General features: G+C 35.2%; 1 protein-coding gene across 3 annotated transcripts in view; it reads left to right on the forward strand.

The window, feature by feature from the left end:
* Positions 1-475: 475 nt before the first annotated feature.
* The window catches only part of Pcdh17 (protocadherin 17), a 90,056-nt gene continuing 68,295 nt past the window's right edge, over positions 476-22,236 (forward strand). The window contains exons 1-2 of one of the 3 annotated variants that reach the window (XM_047553878.1): positions 476-4,235; positions 4,362-4,445. In XM_047553878.1, the coding sequence (XP_047409834.1) occupies positions 1,878-4,235; positions 4,362-4,445 (2,442 nt within the window). In that variant the 5' untranslated portion in view covers positions 476-1,877. Of the gene's footprint in view, positions 4,446-22,236 lie in introns of all 3 variants that reach the window. The other 2 variants (XM_047553877.1, XM_047553879.1) reach the window with 2 other exon arrangements.

The following is a 22,236-nucleotide window of genomic DNA, read 5'->3' on the forward strand; positions in this document are numbered from 1 at the left end:
TTTTCTTTTTCTTTTTTTTCCTCCAAAACATGAATCTGGTTTTTCTTTCTATAGAGTGAGTCAGAGAAAGCGGTAGGAAGAAGCCGCAACTAATGTCTGTGAAGGGAGGACCATGAGGCGAGAGTGAATACGATTCGTTCCGCTGCTTCTGACTCATCCGGCAGATCAGAACACCTGCATTTCTAGATGTGTCATTACCGTATATCTAGGCGCCTCAAGAACCCGAAATAACGTGTAGACCAACCTGTGCCTAACCTCTCCTTGGAAGTGGGCTCTCTCCCGGGGTGGGCTCCTCTGGCAGGACCGCCGCGGCCCGCAGCTTCTCACCCCCTGCCCTCCCGGAGTCGCCCAGAGAGACTCTGTGATAGCGAGACTGCAGAATGCATCACGCCAAACCTTGATGTGTTTCTTTCATCCAACCCATTGCTCCTACTATTAATTTTTTTTTTTTTTAGGAAAAGAAAAAAAAAAAAAAAAACCCGCACCTTATTCTCGTCAAATATTCACCACTTTTATTCCTCGCCAAGGTTTTCTTTTCTAGATGAAGAGGACTGGGAGACTGGGCCATTGGAAGGAGGTGCTGAATAGAAAGAAAAGAGAGGCACTTGACAGCCCAGCCCTGTGAATGCAGAGACTGTTTCCCTTCTAGCGAGAGACAGGGAGAGTGTGTGTTGGAGGACTGGGAGGGTGGCTCCCCCTTCCTTTTTATTCTGCCTCCCCCCTCCCCCTTCAAATCTGCACGTCCAACCATGAGTTGCCTGTTGATTTCCTTTTGCCTGGGAAGAAAAGCAAACTGGAATTAAACTGCATGGAGAGAAGTCCTTGCTCACAGGAAGAGAATGGGATGGTAGCGGCGGCTACTGGTTTTGCGTAGATACCAGTGTGTTCTACGATCAGAGGCGGAGATATATCTATATATTTTCCCCTCCCAATAGACTCACACCGCAAATGCTGATTAGGCTGTGGCTTTCTTGATTTCGGGGGAGAGCCTTTTCCGAGGAAGAGAGGGAGGAGCCTGGTAGGGGGAGGAAACTACAAATCGGGACACTAGTTCTTTGCGCTGCATTTCCTCCCCTCCCTTTGGCTGCTCGGAAAGGAGAGAGAAAAAAAAAAAAAAAAAAAAAAAAATACGCTTGGCTGGGAGATGCAGTCCGCCGCCGCCGCTGCCTCAGCCAGCAATGCAAGATTAGATCTCTAAATGCAGCAAAACACTGCCTGAAAACAGACCAGCCTGCGCAGCAAGCAGACATTTCACAGTGCGCCGGAGAAGCTTCAAAAATATATCTGTGACTCTCTGTTCGTGCTTCTCATTTCCATCAATTTCATCACGGGAGACGAGTAACAAGTAAGGATTTCACTTTCTGATCTGCCTGGAGACACACCTCCCCGAACCCTCCCCCACCCGATGTGAAGAGTATTCTGTAGGCTACCGGCTGGAGTGGATTTGCAGCGCCCTAGCGGGAGCCAGGAAAACCTACCGATTCTTTAGCTCATTACCATCCCTCCCAGACTCGATTTCCTTCTTATCGCCGGCCTCATCACTCAAGTTTGAGCCTCCTGAAGTCCAGGCGGGAGAGACAAAGCCCCGGGCTCGCCCTTAGCCGCAGGGAGCCGCCGCCTTGCTCCGAGCCGCTGCAGCTCCGCTGCGCCGCTGCTTCTCCCCCAGTGCGGATGCTGTAGATCAACAGGTTCGGGGAACTTGAGCGGAATAAGGAGAGACCGCCTGGTGCCGCAGCCCGGGTGCGGAAGGAAGGAAGGACCTACAGACTTGTGGCTCGCGTCGCGCGCGCGCGATCCTCCCGGGCCCCAGGCTGGCGCGCACCCACAAGCTTGCCCCTCCAGTCCGGCTGCTCCTGCCCCCACCCCACCGGTCTGGGATGTACCTTTCCATCTGTTGCTGCTTCCTTCTCTGGGCCCCTGCCCTGACGCTCAAAAACCTCAACTACTCAGTGCCTGAGGAACAAGGGGCCGGCACCGTGATCGGCAACATCGGCAAAGATGCTAGACTGCAGCCAGGGCTTCCGCCCGCTGAGCGCGGTGGCAGCGGCGGGCGAGGCAAGTCGGGCAGCTACCGGGTGCTGGAGAACTCAGCACCGCACCTGCTGGACGTGGATGCCGATAGTGGGCTCCTGTACACCAAGCAGCGCATCGACCGTGAGTCCTTGTGTCGCCACAATGCCAAGTGTCAGCTGTCCCTCGAGGTGTTCGCCAACGACAAGGAAATCTGCATGATCAAAGTAGAGATCCAGGACATCAACGACAACGCTCCCTCCTTCCCCTCGGATCAGATCGAAATGGACATCTCTGAAAATGCTGCCCCCGGAACCCGCTTTCCCCTTACCAGCGCACATGACCCGGACGCGGGTGAGAACGGGCTCCGCACCTATCTGCTCACGCGCGATGACCACGGTCTCTTTGCACTGGACGTCAAGTCCCGCGGCGACGGCACCAAGTTCCCAGAGCTGGTCATACAGAAGGCGTTGGACCGTGAACAACAGAACCACCATACACTTGTGCTGACTGCCCTGGATGGCGGCGAGCCGCCGCGCTCCGCTACTGTGCAGATCAACGTAAAGGTGATAGACTCTAATGACAACAGTCCGGTCTTCGAGGCGCCTTCCTACTTGGTAGAACTGCCCGAGAACGCCCCGCTGGGCACGGTAGTCATTGATCTGAACGCCACCGACGCTGATGAGGGTCCCAATGGCGAAGTGCTCTACTCCTTCAGTAGCTACGTGCCCGACCGCGTGCGGGAGCTGTTTTCCATTGACCCAAAGACCGGCCTGATTCGTGTTAAGGGCAACCTGGACTATGAAGAGAATGGGATGCTGGAGATCGACGTACAGGCCAGAGACTTGGGTCCTAACCCAATCCCGGCCCACTGCAAGGTCACGGTCAAGCTCATCGACCGCAATGACAACGCGCCGTCCATTGGTTTTGTTTCGGTGCGCCAGGGGGCGCTGAGCGAGGCCGCCCCGCCCGGCACAGTCATCGCCCTAGTGCGGGTCACTGACCGAGACTCGGGCAAAAACGGGCAGCTGCAGTGTCGAGTCCTAGGTGGAGGAGGGACAGGCGGCGGCGGCGGCCTCGGCGGTCCCGGGGGTTCTGTTCCCTTCAAGCTTGAGGAGAACTACGATAACTTCTACACAGTGGTGACTGACCGCCCGCTAGACCGCGAGACACAGGACGAGTACAACGTGACAATCGTGGCGAGGGACGGAGGCTCACCTCCACTCAACTCCACCAAGTCGTTCGCGGTCAAGATTCTAGACGAGAACGACAACCCTCCTCGTTTCACCAAAGGGCTCTACGTGTTGCAAGTGCATGAGAACAATATTCCAGGAGAGTACCTGGGTTCAGTGCTCGCTCAGGATCCCGATCTGGGCCAAAACGGCACAGTGTCCTATTCCATTTTGCCCTCGCACATTGGCGACGTGTCCATCTACACCTATGTGTCTGTGAACCCCACTAACGGGGCCATATACGCCCTGCGCTCCTTTAACTACGAGCAGACCAAGGCTTTTGAGTTCAAGGTACTTGCTAAGGACTCTGGAGCACCCTCGCACTTGGAGAGTAACGCCACGGTGAGGGTGACGGTGTTAGACGTGAATGACAACGCGCCAGTAATCGTGCTGCCCACGCTGCAGAACGACACGGCTGAGCTTCAGGTCCCGCGCAATGCTGGCCTGGGCTACCTGGTAAGCACCGTGCGCGCCTTAGATAGTGACTTTGGCGAGAGCGGGCGCCTCACTTACGAGATTGTGGATGGCAATGACGACCACCTGTTTGAGATTGATCCATCCAGCGGCGAGATTCGCACGCTGCACCCTTTCTGGGAGGACGTGACACCCGTGGTGGAGCTGGTGGTGAAGGTGACAGACCATGGCAAGCCCACCTTATCCGCTGTGGCCAAGCTCATTATCCGGTCTGTGAGCGGCTCGCTGCCGGAGGGGGTACCCCGGGTGAACGGCGAACAACACCACTGGGACATGTCTTTGCCGCTCATCGTGACTCTGAGCACTATCTCCATCATCCTCCTAGCGGCCATGATCACCATAGCTGTCAAATGCAAGCGCGAGAACAAGGAGATCCGCACTTACAACTGCCGCATCGCCGAGTACAGCCACCCGCAGCTGGGCGGGGGCAAGGGCAAGAAGAAGAAGATCAACAAAAATGATATCATGCTGGTGCAGAGCGAAGTGGAAGAGAGGAACGCCATGAACGTCATGAACGTGGTGAGCAGTCCCTCCCTGGCCACCTCCCCCATGTACTTCGACTACCAAACCCGCCTGCCCCTCAGCTCGCCCCGTTCAGAGGTGATGTATCTCAAACCAGCCTCCAACAACCTAACTGTCCCTCAGGGGCACGCAGGCTGCCACACCAGCTTCACCGGACAAGGGAATAACGCGAGCGAGACCCCTGCCACTCGGATGTCCATAATTCAGGTAGGAGACTTTTAGCATAACTGGGACTGAATTCACTTTATTGCTGGTTTTGGAGCTGTCCTGAAACCTTTGGAACAGGACAAGCCACACTGCCAGCAGCAGTGAGGGGGATTTTAAAAATGAAAATGGTTTACACTTTGACACTGTGTGTGCATCATATTTTACACATAAACCCTCACATATAATAGTCTAAAATCTACAAGATGTAAATGTCTTAATTCTGTTGCTTTTTTTAAAGTTTATTTTTATAGATTTAAAAATGTTAGCAGTGTACAGTATTAATAGTTTATTTTATTTGTTGGTCTACATTTCTTTCTGAAACAGGAATTCCAGAGTAGAAAAAAAAGTAATTCTCCTTAAAAGATTTTGATTCATTTGAAAATTTTTTATGCCAAAATGAAAGAAAATTTTACCCAAATATTAGCTATCAAATTACAGAATAGGAACTGGTCAGAATTTTAGAGCATGAGTAAGTTTAACTAAGTTGCCACTCCCCCCAAAAGTTAGTTTTATATTTTAAAAGTGTTTTAAAGGACAGAGATCTCATTTATTCTTCAACTGAAGCTGCAGCAATAATGCATTAGTGTAACTTATGCTTTTGAATTGTGAGTTAACACTTGGAGTTTACTCCAGAAATTTGAATAAATACAGTCTGGGGATAGTGATCTGTAAATATCTAGGAAAACCATTGTATTTGTTGTATTCTGTGTTTTTTGTGATGCTTCCTGAAGTCACTGAGGAATGAAGAGAGAGTTACTGGATCATTATGCAAGAGAGTCACAGGATTATTTTGTGCTATTGAAAATGGAAGGCAAATTTGCTCAGGATTTAGGTTGCATTTAGTTTACATAGTGTGCACTTTCAGGATTTCTAGGTGATGTTTATTGTATATTATATAGTATGATTCAAAGCTCTTAATATATGACAAAAACTAAATGACTGATATAAACAGATTTTGTAAAAAGGTGACCGTATTGTGACTACTTTGTTTAGTTCTGTATTTTCTTTTATTCACTATTGAGTCATATCACAGAAAAACTTATTTTTTGCTTATTATGAATGTGTTATTACAAATTACTCTGGATGAGCAGTGCTTGGAGTTCAAAATTGAGCTTAACTAAAAGTGACACTTTGGGAGGAAAATTAGAGTGAGGTAAATGAAAAATAACTTGCTCATATTATCATGCTTTGAAAAGCAAATAACTTTTGCTTTTAATGACACTTGACTCAGTAATGTTTTTATTTTAAAACTGAATAGCAAAATTTCATAGTCCTATTCTTTCACACAAGTGTTCCATATGCTAACTTTCATCAAAACATATTTTTCTACGATAGCATAATATCTTGGTTACTGAACACTAACAGATCAATTGTAGTATTAAATCCTACTTTAATAGTGTTCACTGTATATCAGTAATCATGATTTTAGGACATTGTCTATAAACTTCAAAGGAATTCCCCATTTTCATGTTTGTGCAAGTCTTTCTGTGACTGTAAAATTGGTATATGTGATAATCAAATCTCTATAGGGGGAGATAATGCTGAAATATATATATATATATATATATTTTTTTTTTCAATGTTGGGGATCAAACTCAGAGCACATGCTAGGCAAGCACTCAACCACTGAGCTATATACCCCTTGCCCTAAAATATATATTTGTAAATCTGTTGCAGTAATTTTATAATGAATTTATGTATTGTAACATTTCTTATAATTATACCATTAACAATGCAGAGATGTCACAAAGAGTTAATGCTTAATCCTCCACTTCAAGTGCTCTAAGTTGAATTTTCATTTGGTTTCTAATAAAAAAACAAAAAAAGTAATTGGTGCAAGTAGAATTCTCAGCAAGTCTGATTTCTTGGTGAGACCACTGAGGAACAAGTTTGACTGAAATATTCACAAGTTTTTAGGAGATAGTGATGCCTGTCCTGAATTTACAACATGTTGTCCTTGGAGCTGGTCACTGCTTAAGGGTGATGATGATGATGATGATTCTTCTCTTTACCAGTAAAATTCAAGAAAAAGCAAATTGCAAATGCATACAGAAATACACAATTTAGACAGAACACTAAAGACAAGGTGTATTGATAGTCTTTTTATTTTTTTAGAATCTTAACCCATGCAACAAAAACACAAAGTAAGTTTTTTCTCAAAGCGACTTCCTAAGTTCTCATATTGTTTGTGCCCTGAAAATATTCTCAGCATAAACTGTTAAAGCAGGCTCTTTGTTATATTGATTTTTTGCAATCCTCTAAGATATTCTTTGTAAATTTCTAATATATGTATTTCCTTTTAAATATATTAGGTTTATCTCAATACTTATTATGGAGAACATAGTAAATTAACAAGTGTCTTTTTACATTTCAAAACTGATATGCTGCAAACACATGGTGCTAAAGTGGCATGCTTGAATGAAAGCACTTAGGTATCACATAATCTTGTTTCAAATGCATTTATTAGTGTGTGTATAAAATAAAGTCCAGGAAGGAAACAGTATTAATTTCATATGTATTTTTGAAGGTAGACTTTTAATCCACAAAGTTCACTTGTACTCACAGCTACTAGGTGTGATTCATCTTTATGTACCAGCATTTTGCATGCTGTTTCAAAGTTTCACAGCATAATTCTACCAAATGAATTGAAAAGAATTTCATAATTGTGTTTCAATATCCTGGCACAATGTAGTGATAGAAATTTTAAGAACTTTGTGACTTATAAGGTTCATGTTACAGCTAAGGCTCATGTCACAGCAAAGGTTAAGATTTATTTAAGTATCAAAGCATTTGTGTATGTTTCACAGGGTCTAACATGTTAAGGTTAATGTCTGTAGGTTTTCTTGGCACAAGAGTGTTTTTACTGAATTTGAATATAGAATAATCATGTGAACTGGTATAGAAACAAAGGTTTGTGAGAAGTGATTTTATTAGAATAATTAAAGCTCCATAAATAAATTTAAGCAGTCTATATAGTGTTTAAACAGTAGATTTTAATAGATTAAAACACCCACAATAGTGAGAATTATAATACAACATAGATAATAATTAAATATTTTATTCCTTTCAAAAGTGTAAGACTGATTTTGAAGTATAAGAAGACAAATTTTGTGATAGATAAGACAGATTGTTACACAAATTTATAAAACCTTTTCCATAGGAGCAATTTCCACATGAATTACTTCATGTGATAACATGAAATCTAAAACCAAGTAGAGATCATTAATAATTCTTAAGAATAACTACTAATTTTACCTTATCAAGAATTACTTATTATGTCTCAGGGTAACTTCTCAACAGGTGTTTTCAATGAAGGTCTCCCAAGATGAGGTGAGGAAGCTGGGGACTTCTCACTGATAGGATTTCCAGTTTTGTTTGAAGATCTGTTTTCGTATTTTTTAAGCACTACTCCCAATAATTTTAACATAAACTCATAAAAGAAAATGTATTGAGCCAGCAAAATAAGATTTACTAAAATAAATTTTTTTAAAAAACATATTCTTATTTGGTGTTTTGCAGATCAATTTAAAATGATTCACAGTCTTTATGACAGGATGCTAGAATTCTTTAGAAATACATGCATGACCTTTTCAATAAAAAGGAATTAAGCACATGGTAAATACCTAGATTCAATCCAAACATATAAAAATGAGATTGACATGTAGAGAACTATAGTATCATAGCATAAATAATAAACTCAGTATCTCAAAATGAAAAGGTGAAATTAAAGGTCTTTCTTTAAATAATAACATTATCCATTACCCATCTTATTCCCACTTCTCTAATACAAGAGGTTCTTAACTATAGAGACTCATTAAGATGAGTTTCCAAACTCTTGATCCTTCAAACTTTATATCTCTAGGGTATTATTGATATTAGCAACAAATATACAATGTGAACAATTTCACTTGTCATTTAGAATTTTGCAGATATTATGCTGCAACTTTTATTCTAAGGAGGCACACTTTGATTAGTTACATGCTTTAATTTCTATAAACTAAATATAATCTCTATTAATTGAGGTTGTGGTGGTCTGAGTGGGAAAGGGATGTCCCTTTCCAACTGCATCATTCCTGTACTTTTTTTTTTTTCCTTCCGAAAGGTTTTTGAAAACATAAGAGTAATTTCTAGTTAAGAGTAACAAATCACAGTCATTAAACATTTTTCTTTTATTATACATTAAAAATAGTACAAACAAAGTAGTAAACTTAATTTAAAATATAATCAGCCATTAGGCATTTGAAGTTTCTTTGGAGAAGAGTTTTAAATTATTTTAAAATTTCAAACTTAGTGTCATTATTCATATTATATTGTCACTTTTATTCATAATTACATGTGCATCTGAGAAAACTTCAGCTCCAATATAAACCTGTGGGCATTCTTCTATTTCACAATAAAGGAAAACAGTAGAATCTTATTTTTTTTAAAATAGCTGATAACACATCATAGGGTAATAATTTCTTTATTCATTAGCTTTTAGTTTTCAATAAAATTTCCAAAATGTCAACTACATGATATTTTATCATATTAACACAGATAATAATTCACCTGGCCTTTAAAAGTGTAGGAAAAAGATGTAAATCTGCACCAAAGACTTGGGATTTTATTTTTGGCATCCCCATGTTATTTAAGGATCCACGTGATCACAAAAATGTGTGCCTTAAAATTCTTATCTCAACTAGTTGAACATACATTTTAGTTATAAAAAGTTACATTTCCTGAAACAGATAGCAACTATTGACTATATTTTTCAAGGCATGCATAAAAACACACAAAATAATATTTTCCAGAGAGTTTTTCCATAAAGTTGATACAGTAATATATATTACTCACTTCTTTATAATACAGTTTTTATATATGAGGTTAAAGGATTTATTCCTAAACTAATCCTAAATATCATCTCTATTAAAAATGATGAATTTTAGATATTTTAAGAAGAAAAACCTTCACACTCTTTAGATAAGCATTTAACACTTTATAAAATATAACATATATATTTTATTGTGTTTCTGCACTACTGGTAAGTTTCAGATTTCAAATTTTTCTGTTAGTGCTCCTATGTAATTTAATGCAACAGAAATAAATCTGTAAGGATAGTAGGTGTAAATTAAGAAAAATATTGTTTTTTAAAATTTATAAAGATCTATATGAATTTATTGCAGTAAATTTAGGTTCTGTATTCATTGAAGAAAATATGAAAAAAATTGACAAAATTAAATATGTATTTACATGTATACATGTCTTTACATGTTCAGTATGATATATGTAAATATTCAAAATATTGGCCTATTCTTACATGTTTCTTAGAGTTCAAAGAAATTCTCCTTTTTAAGGAGAAACTCAAACCTTTGTTTTCTTGATAGTGTTAGACCTTGGTGATTTTACCATTTTAAAGTTTCCAAAATTTGAAATTCCATAAAACAGACATCCTAGAGTGGAGGAGCTAAGAAACAACTGTCCTTCAGCAATTGGATTTTATATAGGTTAAAAGAGGAAAAAACCTATTGTCATGTAATTTTCTATTGTTTGGAGGATGACTGGAAGTGTTGTGAAAATACATGGTGTGAGCCTGATGATGAAAGAACTACAGAAGGAAGAAGTCACTATAATTGGGCTCATGCCAGTTAGGAAGTAAAACTTAACTCCCTGATGGTGAGAAGTCTTGCAATACACTCAATAGTGGGTGAATTCTTACAAATGCACCTGCTAATTATGATATTAGTCACTGCTCTAGAATGTATTCCCCTCAGTGATACTTCTGTTTAATAAATCCCACAGGGTATTATCTTGAAGTCATCTTTTAGTAAAATCATTAGGGAAGAGATTTTTTTTTTCACATTAAATTCCTTCAACCAATGATGGTATAGTTGTTAGAGAACAGCATGAAGTTCAGTTTGCCTATCATTTTGAAGATAGTGTGACTTTTGCCACCCACCCTAAAAACATTTTCAAAGTTCATCAGACCTACACTAATCTATTGTCAACCTATTTTAGTAAAGGAGACTTTGACAAGAATTTCCTTCAATAGCATACAGTATTTTACAGTTAGTCATGGCTTTCACCACTAGCTTTGACAGTGATGTATTGCTATCCTTTGGTCTCTTGAAATAAATCATCTATGATAAAGAAGTCCTTAATGGCATCAACATCCTTGCTGTGACTAAGCAAAAGCAGACTCCTGCTTCCTTGCTACTGCAGAAGTTTAAGTTCAATATTTTTAAGGTAAAGCATTTTTTAAAAATCTAACAAAATACAAATGCAAAATTATGGCTCTGTGGGTGGCATCTTTTACTTGTATTCACCAAATTCCTCCAGCAATAGATTAAAAAAATTGGTTTCAGACAATATTTCAGAGAATCTATTGATATATATGTAACACACTTTTGTTTGCTCTGGTCCTAGTGACATTCTGATTACTGGTATTTGTAGGCTTTGCCCTGGATCTATTCCAGACAGTTTTATTATAGTGAAATGGTTCTTATGGTTCATTGAGCTTCTACCATAACTGTGCTGAATGTGATTGGTGCATTTGCATATATTTATTCAAAAAAATAAGGCAGTTAAACAGTATAATTATGGGAAAATGAATCATAACAATAAAAGACTATTTAAGTTAACAAGCTTTGTGATCAAAGGATAAATACAGGTTGGATAAATGAGACTTTATATGTAACTAATCTACATAGACAGACTTTGGTCTGATTAGAGGAGTGGAATATATTAAAATAATTTAATGATATTAGAAATGCATTTTATCTCAGTTATTTTAAAACATTTAAAGCTTATATTACCTTTATATTTTCTTTATATTTCTATTTACTAGAACAGTCTCATGAACCATATTTTAGTTGTAAGAAAAATGAACACAATGAAGATAAATATAATTTTATAAACTTCTGTTCGGTTCTGAGATACACCATCTAAATAATATTTAATACTTTTCAAACTTGTAATGTTTCTGATTTTTAATTAGTGGAACGCACTAAAGCAACCATTTAAAGGACAATTTCTTGTTTACTGTCTTTATCAGCTAAAAGCAGCCTTTGTAGAGTTTGAAAGCTAAAGTATTAAAAATCAATTTCAAGTTTCAAAGCTTTACATTCATAATTATTATGCAGATATTTACTACTTTTATGAAACATGGGTTACATGTTTATAAATTATATTAATACATGATGTAGGTGATGACTTTCTATTCTGAAAGATGGTAATGTGGTTTCAATTCTTGCTTTCAAATAACATATTTAACTTACAACATAACTAAATAACCTTCCATTGACTATGGTACTTTATATATATGTTTTCTTTGGTAATAACATTTTAAGAATATAATTTAGACATGTCATTAATTTATATACATCTTCATAGTATTCCTAAATGAATCTTTAATAATTATGTGTATACATAATTTTGAGGTCCTCCAATTCAATAAAACACAAATTGAAATCTATACATATAATCCTAAATATTGGAATCCTAAATTCCAATAGTTTCCTTGCATAAAATGTAAATGCAACAGGTATTTTTTTAATAGACAAAAATAGTTTCAGTAGTTAAAAATGTCTTTTATGTTATAGTTCAATTTTAGGCAATTCATTTCTTAGAATAATTCTTAAATTTATACTTGCATTATGAACATTTCCATCAATTTTAGAAGCCTAACACTATAGTTTTCACCCTTAAGATGGAGCATTGTTTTTCTCATCACAGAGGGAAAAGACTCACCATAAATACCTTTGCAAAAAGTAATCTATTTCATTTTTTGCATAACATACTTTATCAGATTATACTGAGATTATTCTATGACTCAATATTTTATGTATTTTTTGTATTCTTTCACAACAGCAGAGCAAATTGTATATGCAGAATTGAATTTATAAAAGCAATTCACCTGTGGTTATCATGAGAAGAATTATGTAAGCACATTTGAAAAGTAGCAGTATATGTTTTCTACTGATGTCTCGGTCTGGTATGTTTGCAAAATAATATGCTTCACATCTTCATAAAATTTTCTAGAAAAATATTTTCCTTTCAGTATTCTGGAACAAGGGTGAGTTAGCTTTAAAAGAAATTATTTTCTAACTCAAATTTGATAATTACCTAATTATACATCATTATATAAATATTAGTCATAAAAACTTCACAACTTTAAAAATAGTTTTTTTTGATTTCATAGTTCTATTACAAAAAATAAGCAATATATTATCTAAGTTTGGTGAATTCTATTGTAGTATTTTCTGGGTACACACATTTCTTATTTTCTATTTTGCTTCTGCAGTTTTTCATCTGTCCTAAAAAGAATATCATAAATCAATTTTTTGTATTAAAATGTGACAATGAGAAGTTATAAGTCATGCAAAAATGATAAATCAGTTGTCCATCTTTATTATTGTTTTCATTATGGTAGAATTAAAAATTACATAGAAACTTACCTTCACATGCCTTCAAGGCAAGATATTTGAACATTTGCTGTATTTTCTCTACTGTTTTATCTTTGTATGATCTCATGTTACATTAATTACTATTTTTTCTTCTTGTTTCAAGTCAATGTCTTATTTCATATTATAATCTTGACTCAGTAAATCAGAAATTCCTGAATTAAAAATAAATTTAAGTTTGAAGGTTTACACTGACTTTTACTTTTCATGATATCCATGGAATGCCTTAATTAAGGAAACAGTGAAAACATCTTGATACTGTAGCATAAACCTAAGTGTGGAGTAAGGTATAAGATTATTGATATATTGACGTCATCTATCTATTTAGTCATCTCTTTCTCTGTGTATGTGTGTGTGCATATGTATATTATATATTATATATGTATATATGTATATATATATATATATATAAATAAAAACAGCAACCATTTTAATATCAACTCATAGATTAAAGAAAATAACTCTAACCTTGCACTTTTACTGTTGGCAGAAGCATGGGTAGTAATTATTAGCTAAGTTTCCAGGTCCTGACCTTCTTAGGAAAGCTACTATTTATCCCTAGATGATAATAAGGATGGAAATAAGAAAAATATCCTATTTAAAAAAAAAAAAAAAAAAAAAGACTACTCACCAGGAATTTTAAGGGTTACTGCCAAAAGTCTATTTTACACTCTGGCCCTGATAGAAGATGTGCCAATACTAACAAGTGAAGGAATATGCCTAAGTGAAGAGAAATAAAAAAGATGAGAAATACTTTTAAATAGACATTTTTCTTATGATTTTGAGCAATAGACTTTCCACAATTTTTTATAATCAAGACAATTACATAGTAATTTGGGTTAGAATGCATGCCCAGTTCCCCATCTCAAAACCCAATTTGTTACCACCTGTGGCTATTTCTATTAAAAAAAAAAGAAACATAATTACTATGAGTCTCAGCAGTCTTAGAGTAAATTTTTGCAATTACAATACCTCCCTTGGGCAGATGTGTGAAAATGGTAGATTAATTCCTGCCAGGATCTTTCTGTTCCTTGTGCATTTGTAGGTTTGGTGTCTCCTGCTTATTAGAGTGGCTCTGTTTGCTCTGGTTAAAGGTTATGTCAGTGTTTCTGTAGTAAATCTCTAGAAATAAAGATTCAAAAATCAGCCATTAAGTTTTGCCCTAGGTGAAAAGTTGACATGTAACATAGTAAAGGAGTAGATATATTTCCCATTACACCTCTGTGGTCCAGTTAAACTGGAAGTAAATGGGAGTAAGACCATTTAACAATGTTGAGAAAGCATGACTCAAACTATTAGGGAAAAAGAAAAGTATGGCAAAGTAATGTGTAAATCAGTAAAGGCCATGGAAGTAATTTTCTTCTATGTTGATCCCAAAACTACTTGAGGTCTCAGGATTTAAGAGGGATAATCAAGATACAAAGACTGAATGGATAACAGGAGGTGTGACATCTTACTACTTGCCATTCCCTCCTTTTAGTTGCAGTGGTGGTGGTGTAACCCCATTCCCAATTGATCTACATGCAAAATAGTGGATGATATTAAGTAAGAACATTATTGAACCTCCGGATCAGTGTTTTAATTCTCTATTTGCAAGATTAAGTTATTTTATCTCAAAGAAGTCTATATAGCAGAATACTTGAAGACAGAATCCATATCTGTCAATGTAGTTGAGAGAACCTAATATATAATGGGCACATTAGAAAATAAGAACTCTTGGAAAGGAAATCAAAAGTGTAGTTAAGTGATTTCCAATCATCAAAAATCCCATCTATGCTGAAGTATGGACTCAGACCAAAGTCTTAGATAGATAGATAGATACATAGATACATAGATAGATAGAACCATTTGGTAAATAATTTATTTTAAAGTGGCATATTTTGATAATTTTCATTTATACTCATTGCCTTTTAAATAACTACAATACAAATTCTTATATAATTATATTGATCCATTACAAGTTCATGGAGAAAAACAAGTGAATAAGACTTTTCAATTGTGAGCATCAACTTTCATAGTACCTCTTTATATTATATATGCAAGCATATATATAATATAACATATACATACATGAATATTCATACTTGTATTTTTTATGACAAGAGATGATTGTGTTGACTTTAGAATATCATTTTTCCCATTCTTTATTATAGTTTATAACAACACTAAAATTATGCAATTCAAATGTTATATTGAATTGCTTTAATTCTTACCCAGGTCTACTAAATTAATCTATTTTGATAATTTTGTCTGTATTAAACAATTTTTCAGATATTTATGTTTGTAGAGATACTGTGTAAAGTATAAATACTTCTGTTTTTTTTAAATAAAATGAGATTATAGCTAAATCATAAACAGTTCTTTTAAAGTTACATCTGTTTTTATTGGTTAATATACAATATTATGATTTTATTACTTTGATACCTACCATCTGCCATTTGATAATAAGAAAATAACATTGACAATTATCAAATATATATAATAATAATTAGCTAATTTACATAATTTTTCCCCAGATTTCAAAATCTATCTTATGTAGATGGTAATGAGATTTGCATATACTTATTGAGGAAAAGTAAACTAAGTATTCAAATAAACATCATGTCACCTGTTTTAATACTGTTATTTAAAATACATCCCCAACCTGTGGAGTGGTCTAATCCATAATAACTTATGCAATTGATAAATAATAAAATAATGTTTTAAAAAATTCATTGAAAGTTTGCCACTTTTAAGCTATTTTTGACTTGGTTATTACTTAACTGAATTTTTAATTTAAAATTTAAATTAATTTAAATATTAATTTTAATTGTAAAATCCATATAAGTAATACATTGGTTTGTTAAAATAAAGCCTTCAAGCAAAATGAGTTTTCAAACCATATTAAAAATTCATTTGGGGCTAAACATGTAGCTCAGTGATAAAACATTTGCATAACATGCATAAGACCTTAGGTTTGATTCTCAGCACCACAATAAGAAGAAAAAAGAAAGAGAGAGAGGAAGAGACAGAGAGAGGGAGAAAGAGAGAGGGAGGAAGGAAGGAAGGAAGGAAGGAAAGAAAGAAGGAACGAAGGAAGGAAGGAATAAATCATGCATCTTGCCAGAGTGACTGGGAAACAAGGAAAAACAACAATAAAAAAGAGCATTGAAATGTAATTTTAAAAGGTTTAGGGATTATTTTAAACATCTGTACACAAGACAAAGACCTTATGAAAGATTCAATTAATAATGTTAAATATTATGTAAAATTATATAATGTTTGATGGATTCTCAGTGTAGACATTATATACACACTTACCTAATCATTTTAGTACAAGTCTATCTATAAATTCACTCTGAAATACTTGGAAGTTTTTTTAAAGGCACACCAACAATCTGTGTTACTTATCCACATGGGGAGGTTGCCAGATAGGTATTGGCTTTGTGTTCTTGGAAAAGGCCTTGTACAGAGCAGATGTGCTCTCACAGGATCGACCAGAAACTGGGCCTGTCATACTAAGTCTGAATTTTACTCATTTCTCTCAATGTGGGACTTTTTCTTAAACTATTGTATATATATATGCTTTCTTTCAAAGAATACAGCTTACACATTTACTGGAAATGCAACTTCCAAATAATGTTGGTAACAATGTGAACATTTTGCAAAATCACCAGTTTTTAGGTATTGTTAGTTTTATATCAAACCACGTAATCTGAAAACATACGTTGTCAAATATTTGAAACATACGTTGTTTCAAATATTTGAAAAGTTTTATTTAAAACACATAATGTTGAGAGAAGCAAAAGGAAAGGGATTATTATTTATATCTCGTACTGACCTGTTCTAACTCTATTCTGGTCTTTTTCATCTGGTCTCTTATCTGTGACATCCTAGCAGAAGATGTGTTTTTTACAGAGATATTTAATATATTGTGTATTTATATTTATGGTACATATTATTAAATTCAGTATATATGTTTATGAGACAGGGTGGTGATGCTCACTGGATTTATGTTTAACTATATGCACATGTTCTCCTGGAATTCATATAGTTGAATTGCCATAGTAGAGAAATACAAGTACGGGTTGGATTAAATAATATGACATTTGGCATTTTTTAAAATGTAGTTGATAGACAAACATTTGTGTAGTAGTTAAAATTTTAAAAATTCTTCATTTTCATTTAATCCAGGCTTGATGATATATTTTAAGCGTTTAATGTTTATCTTCTTTTATATGAAAGAAAAATAAAACTAAGCAGTAAAATAAACTTCCCAACACAGTTCCCTCTTGTTGTTGTTCAGGTAGAACTGTGTACTAGTAAGATGTAGTGAAGATAAAAATCTTCCATCTGCCACTCCTGAAAAACAGAATGCTAATTTCTTTTCTTGGTAAATTTCTTAGTAAATCTTTTGCTTCTTACATTTATGACAATTCACGTCTGAGGAGTTTATCATATAATGAGTAAAACTTTATAGCTCAATTTATTCAATAAATTCCTTAAAATTATTTTAGTTGAAATTTCCCATTGAGTCTCAGTGAACGTGAACTTGATATTTGTGTTAGTTACTTATTAATTCACTAAAGAAATCTAATCTCTAAGGAAGCATCTGTTACTGAATGATGTTATTGTTTGGGTTTTTGAGGTGCAAGCACACTATTGGTAGTGAAAGTACTTTAGAAGTGAGAGAACGAAAGGGACTCTAGTTGAATATCCCTAGGTAATATAAATAATTGGAAAGTGGATATATCATTTCACTTGGTTAATTGTAGTAAACCTATTATCTTGTTATACCATTAAGGTAGAATCAACATGTTGGGAAACAGATAAAAGGTGCATGAAAGCATTTAAAATTCAATCATTAAGTTTCATTGCACCCATCTGCTTCTAGGAAATATAATTAGAAATTTGATTCAATGACCTTTAGCTGCCATTTTTGGGCCATAGTTTTAAAATCTGTGTTTTTAAGTTGAACATTTTAAGTTAATTTGATAAGAACCATACCCAATGCATTTCTAACCTAATTACTTTTTTCACAGAAAACTTGAAAAACTAAAATCATGCTTAATGGACTGGTGTAGATTTGACAGTCAATATACTTATTTAAACTTGAATTTGGTTAAAAGCAACTAACATTCAACTTGATTAAAGTTTCTATTAACTAGAGCAACTGCTCAAGATTTTACTGTTATTTTATGCACAAATTCCTACCTCTCATTAATTATTCTATGGGTTCATGTTACATGAAAATTACACTTACAACATCTAATTATGCTACAATTACATACCATAGCAAAAGAAAAACATCAGTGCAACTATTTAGAATTTCCAGTGATTATCCTAAATTTCAAATTGTGGGTACCCCCATGCTTTTTTGCCAAGATAAGTATGATATTATGGAACCTGTCTGGAATATTTCGTATGTATTCACTTAGAATGGTGAGGTATGATATATTATGTGTCTTGCATAAGAAGTGCATTATGCAAATTGATCAAGATTTCTTGTCAGCATTTATGTACTGCTTCTCTCACTGAAGCTCATGTAACTTGGAAAAGAGTCATGATTAGACAGGTGTTTCTTTGGCCCATGAGATCAAATTTCTGAAATATTTATACAGTGACAAGCCAGATGTACACAGTTTAACCTTATAATCCCATTTCACAGCTTTTCCAAATACTTAGAAACTTATTAAGTGTGAAGCTGATTATTTTGGCAGCGTATCTCCATTAAAAGGATTCAGATACTCCTTATTTACAAGCCAGTGCTGCTAATATAATCTAGTATATTAAATCAACAGGGAAACTGAAAGAGGAGAATTCATCCAAGGGCTAATTGACAGGGAAGCTTCTTCTAAAGCTTTCTAATTTGGTTTTTATTGACTCCATAATATCAGAAAACACATAGAGCAAGTGAATGATAAATACTATGCTACTACCATTTGGGTCTTAAGTAGTTATTGCACAGATCCCTTGTACTTCTACCATAATCTCAATATAAGCCACATAAGACCTTGCCTTTGCTCTCCCTATGCACATATTCCTTTCAGCATCATCTCAATTGCAAAGCTAACATTCATTTGACATGTGGAATTATTTTAAATGCATTCATCTGGATTTTTTAATGAATAGAGGCAATACAGAATAATGTAATAATGTGTCATGGTTTTCATTATGCTTATTTATTGGTTCTGCAATAATGGAAAGAGCTTATTGCTGTGCTTTCATCTTGAGCTATTTATGCACTATGGTACTGGGTTCACCATTTTATATTGGTGATGTTCTGTCCTCTCAAGAAAAAGGGTATCAACATTCTTAAATCAAATTAGACTAGAAAAAGAGTTCCATAATTTGTCTTTTTTATAATAAGTGTATAGCTTTTATAAACTACCTGACTCTACATAAATAAACTCATGTACCTTCAGAAAGAGAAAAAAAAAAAACTAGTTTTCAAGCAATGTATGACAACTCATTTCCCTATTTTGAAAAAATCAAAGAATGAGAAAGCTGTTTATCAGAGAAAATAGCAACTCTTTCACTTTTTCATTTCTTTTAGGGAAAATTCCATACTTCATGTTTTAGATTTAAATAACAATGTGTCTAAAGCATCAATAATAAGTTAACACATGTAGGGTAAAATATGGAATTAAGGAACTTTGTAAAGAAAAGATCTCCCTGTACAACTGACATGTAAATATTTGCAATTTTTGGACCCAGGATTTTTGTACTGTTTCAGATATTCTAGAAATGAAGCTATGCCACTGAGACTCAGACACTGTTAGTCTGGTGTATTTAGATTCAACTACTTTATCATCAAACTGGGAGTACGTAGTTAGTCTCCAAGGATGAATGCCCTGCATTTGACTGCAGGGCCAGATACTCCTCTCCTGTTTGATTTTTTTAACAATTTTTTCCTTGTTTCCCTATGTAAACAGATTTTACTCTTGGTGGGGAAAAAGATAACTATCACAAAACACCACTATGTAAAAATCTATGTTTTTGTATTAAAATAATTGTAAATTTTTTTCTAGTTTTGTGTGTTTGAGGGTTTTTTCCTTCTTTTCCCCCCCAAATTTCGAATGCATTTTTTCCATAATTTTAATAGGGATTTTTGCTTACTGGAAAAGTTCTACTTAAAAATTCATACCTAAAACAGTGTCTGGGGTATAGTAAGAACTTACTATATACTGTGTACTGAAAATATAGAAAGTTGCCTTTATCAAGTTTAATTGCCTTATAATTTACTACTCATATACAGATGCTGATAACCTTTTTTGTGTTAATCTACAATTTCTTCTCCCCAACTACAAAATCCAGAGGACTTACACCTGACTATTCATATTTTTTATTTACTCTATTTAATATGAGTATTAAACTTTTTACTGTGGGGATATTAATATGTTCATGATTGAGATGTTGTCAGTTTTTGCTGAGATAGTAACTAATACTGAACAGATACTCAAAATATTCCATAATAGGAAAGAGTACTTACAAAATATGTCTAATTTCAAGGTGTTTGGAAAAGAGATCATGAACAAGTATATATTTCTACTTCATATATGAGCACAGATGCATATGAAGCTAGATTTTTCACAAAAAGTTTCATTTTTTAAACATAATACAGTAAGCTGCATTTTACTAAAAAATATACAGTCACGGATGTATTTCTATGTCAACAATGTAGTTTCATATTATCTTAAAATGGTGGAATTCTGGGCCAAAGAATATGATTCATTTAAGTCACTTACTCTGTGTAGATAGTTTACACTGAGATTCTACTCACAAGATTCCTCGTTGAAAAAGAAATAAGCTCTTCAGTCCAGGGCAACTTGTTTCACCATTTATTCTTTTGTTTGTTGTTTTCTTATCAGATACTTGCTACTCACCAGGTTGTTATAAGAATTAAAATTGAGATGTGATTTTTCATACAAGGAATATGTTTAATACTAAATATTGAATAAATATTAATACATATCACTATTATGATGGTTAGGAACAAATATCATAAACTGAAACACTTAAACTTTAGAGTACTGATAGGCAGATATATCTTTGTTAAATGAGATTTCAGTTGACCTAAATTAGTAGTTGTTAAAGAACAGAATTTTATTTTAGAACAATGACGATTATTAAGAAGTAATTTTACCAGAATACTAATATGTTTGATTTCAAATTACCATTTTGTACTCTCTAAACCAGGTTTGTCTCTTTTAATTTTAAATAGACAATTTAAAAAGGTAACCAATTTTTGGTAGACTATCTTAAAAACTTTGTTTCCAGATATCTTAAACGTCTTAAACTAAGTCAGGTGCACATTTCTGTAATCCCGGTTTCTCAGGGTTGAAGCAGGAGAATCACAAGTTCCAGGCCAACCTGGGCAGCAGAGCAAAACCCCTTCTAAAAAAAAAAAAAAAAAAAAAAAATCTGGTTGGATGAAAAGCTAACACTAAGCATCAAATGAAGAGATATCTGTAAAAAAGAATTGTTGTAGGACAATGAATATTAGCAATACAGATACATAAAACTGGATCTGTAATCAGGCATACTTTTCTCATAAACAAATAGAAGTACACAAATTTTATACCCACATACAGACAGTTAGGAACTAATATGATCTGACTCAGAGCTGAGGGTTCTTGCTCCTACACCACTTGAAATCTCATGATTAGCATGCATTTCTCATAATGAGTATATAGAGGGCAAGAACATCATATAGTATAATAATTGCTTCTCTGAAATACTGAAACTTTGTTCCTAGACTGTTCCATGTGGAGGAGAACTCTTCAAAGATTCCACATGTTGAATGTTAAAAACTTGCCAAGCAGATTGGCACACACTTCTTACTCTAGCAACTCAGGAGCCTGAGGCAGGAGGATTGCAAGTTCACAGCCAACCTCAGCAACTGTTGACACCCTCAGTAATATCTTAGAACTTGTTTCAGAAAAAAAAAAAAAAAGGACTGGGGACATAACTCAGTGGTAAAGCATAACTGGGTTCAATTCCCAGTACAAACAAACCAACCAAACAAAGACCAACAACAAAACTCTGCCAGAACCTACTGTATAATACAGTGCTACAGGGGTTTTCAGATTGGGAGCTAGTTATCCTTTAAGAGGTTCTCTAGATTGGTCCTGTATAGTAGAAATATTTTCACAAGTTGGAGACTCCAGGTGTCACCCAGGATTCTCAGATTTAATCGTAGAACTGACTTTGCTTCTTTCATTCTAATCAAAATTGTCTAATAGTCTCCATTGCTTTTCTTTTGTGTTTAATTCAAAGTTTAACCATTATAGGAACAAAGCCACTCCAGGGGATGTGACCTGCAGAAAATCTATAGGGATCATTTACTAAACATTATTGGAATGAGGCTAAAT

The sequence above is a fragment of the Sciurus carolinensis genome, chromosome 5 (genome assembly GCF_902686445.1).
Source record: "Sciurus carolinensis chromosome 5, mSciCar1.2, whole genome shotgun sequence".
Classification (NCBI taxonomy): domain Eukaryota; kingdom Metazoa; phylum Chordata; class Mammalia; order Rodentia; family Sciuridae; genus Sciurus; species Sciurus carolinensis.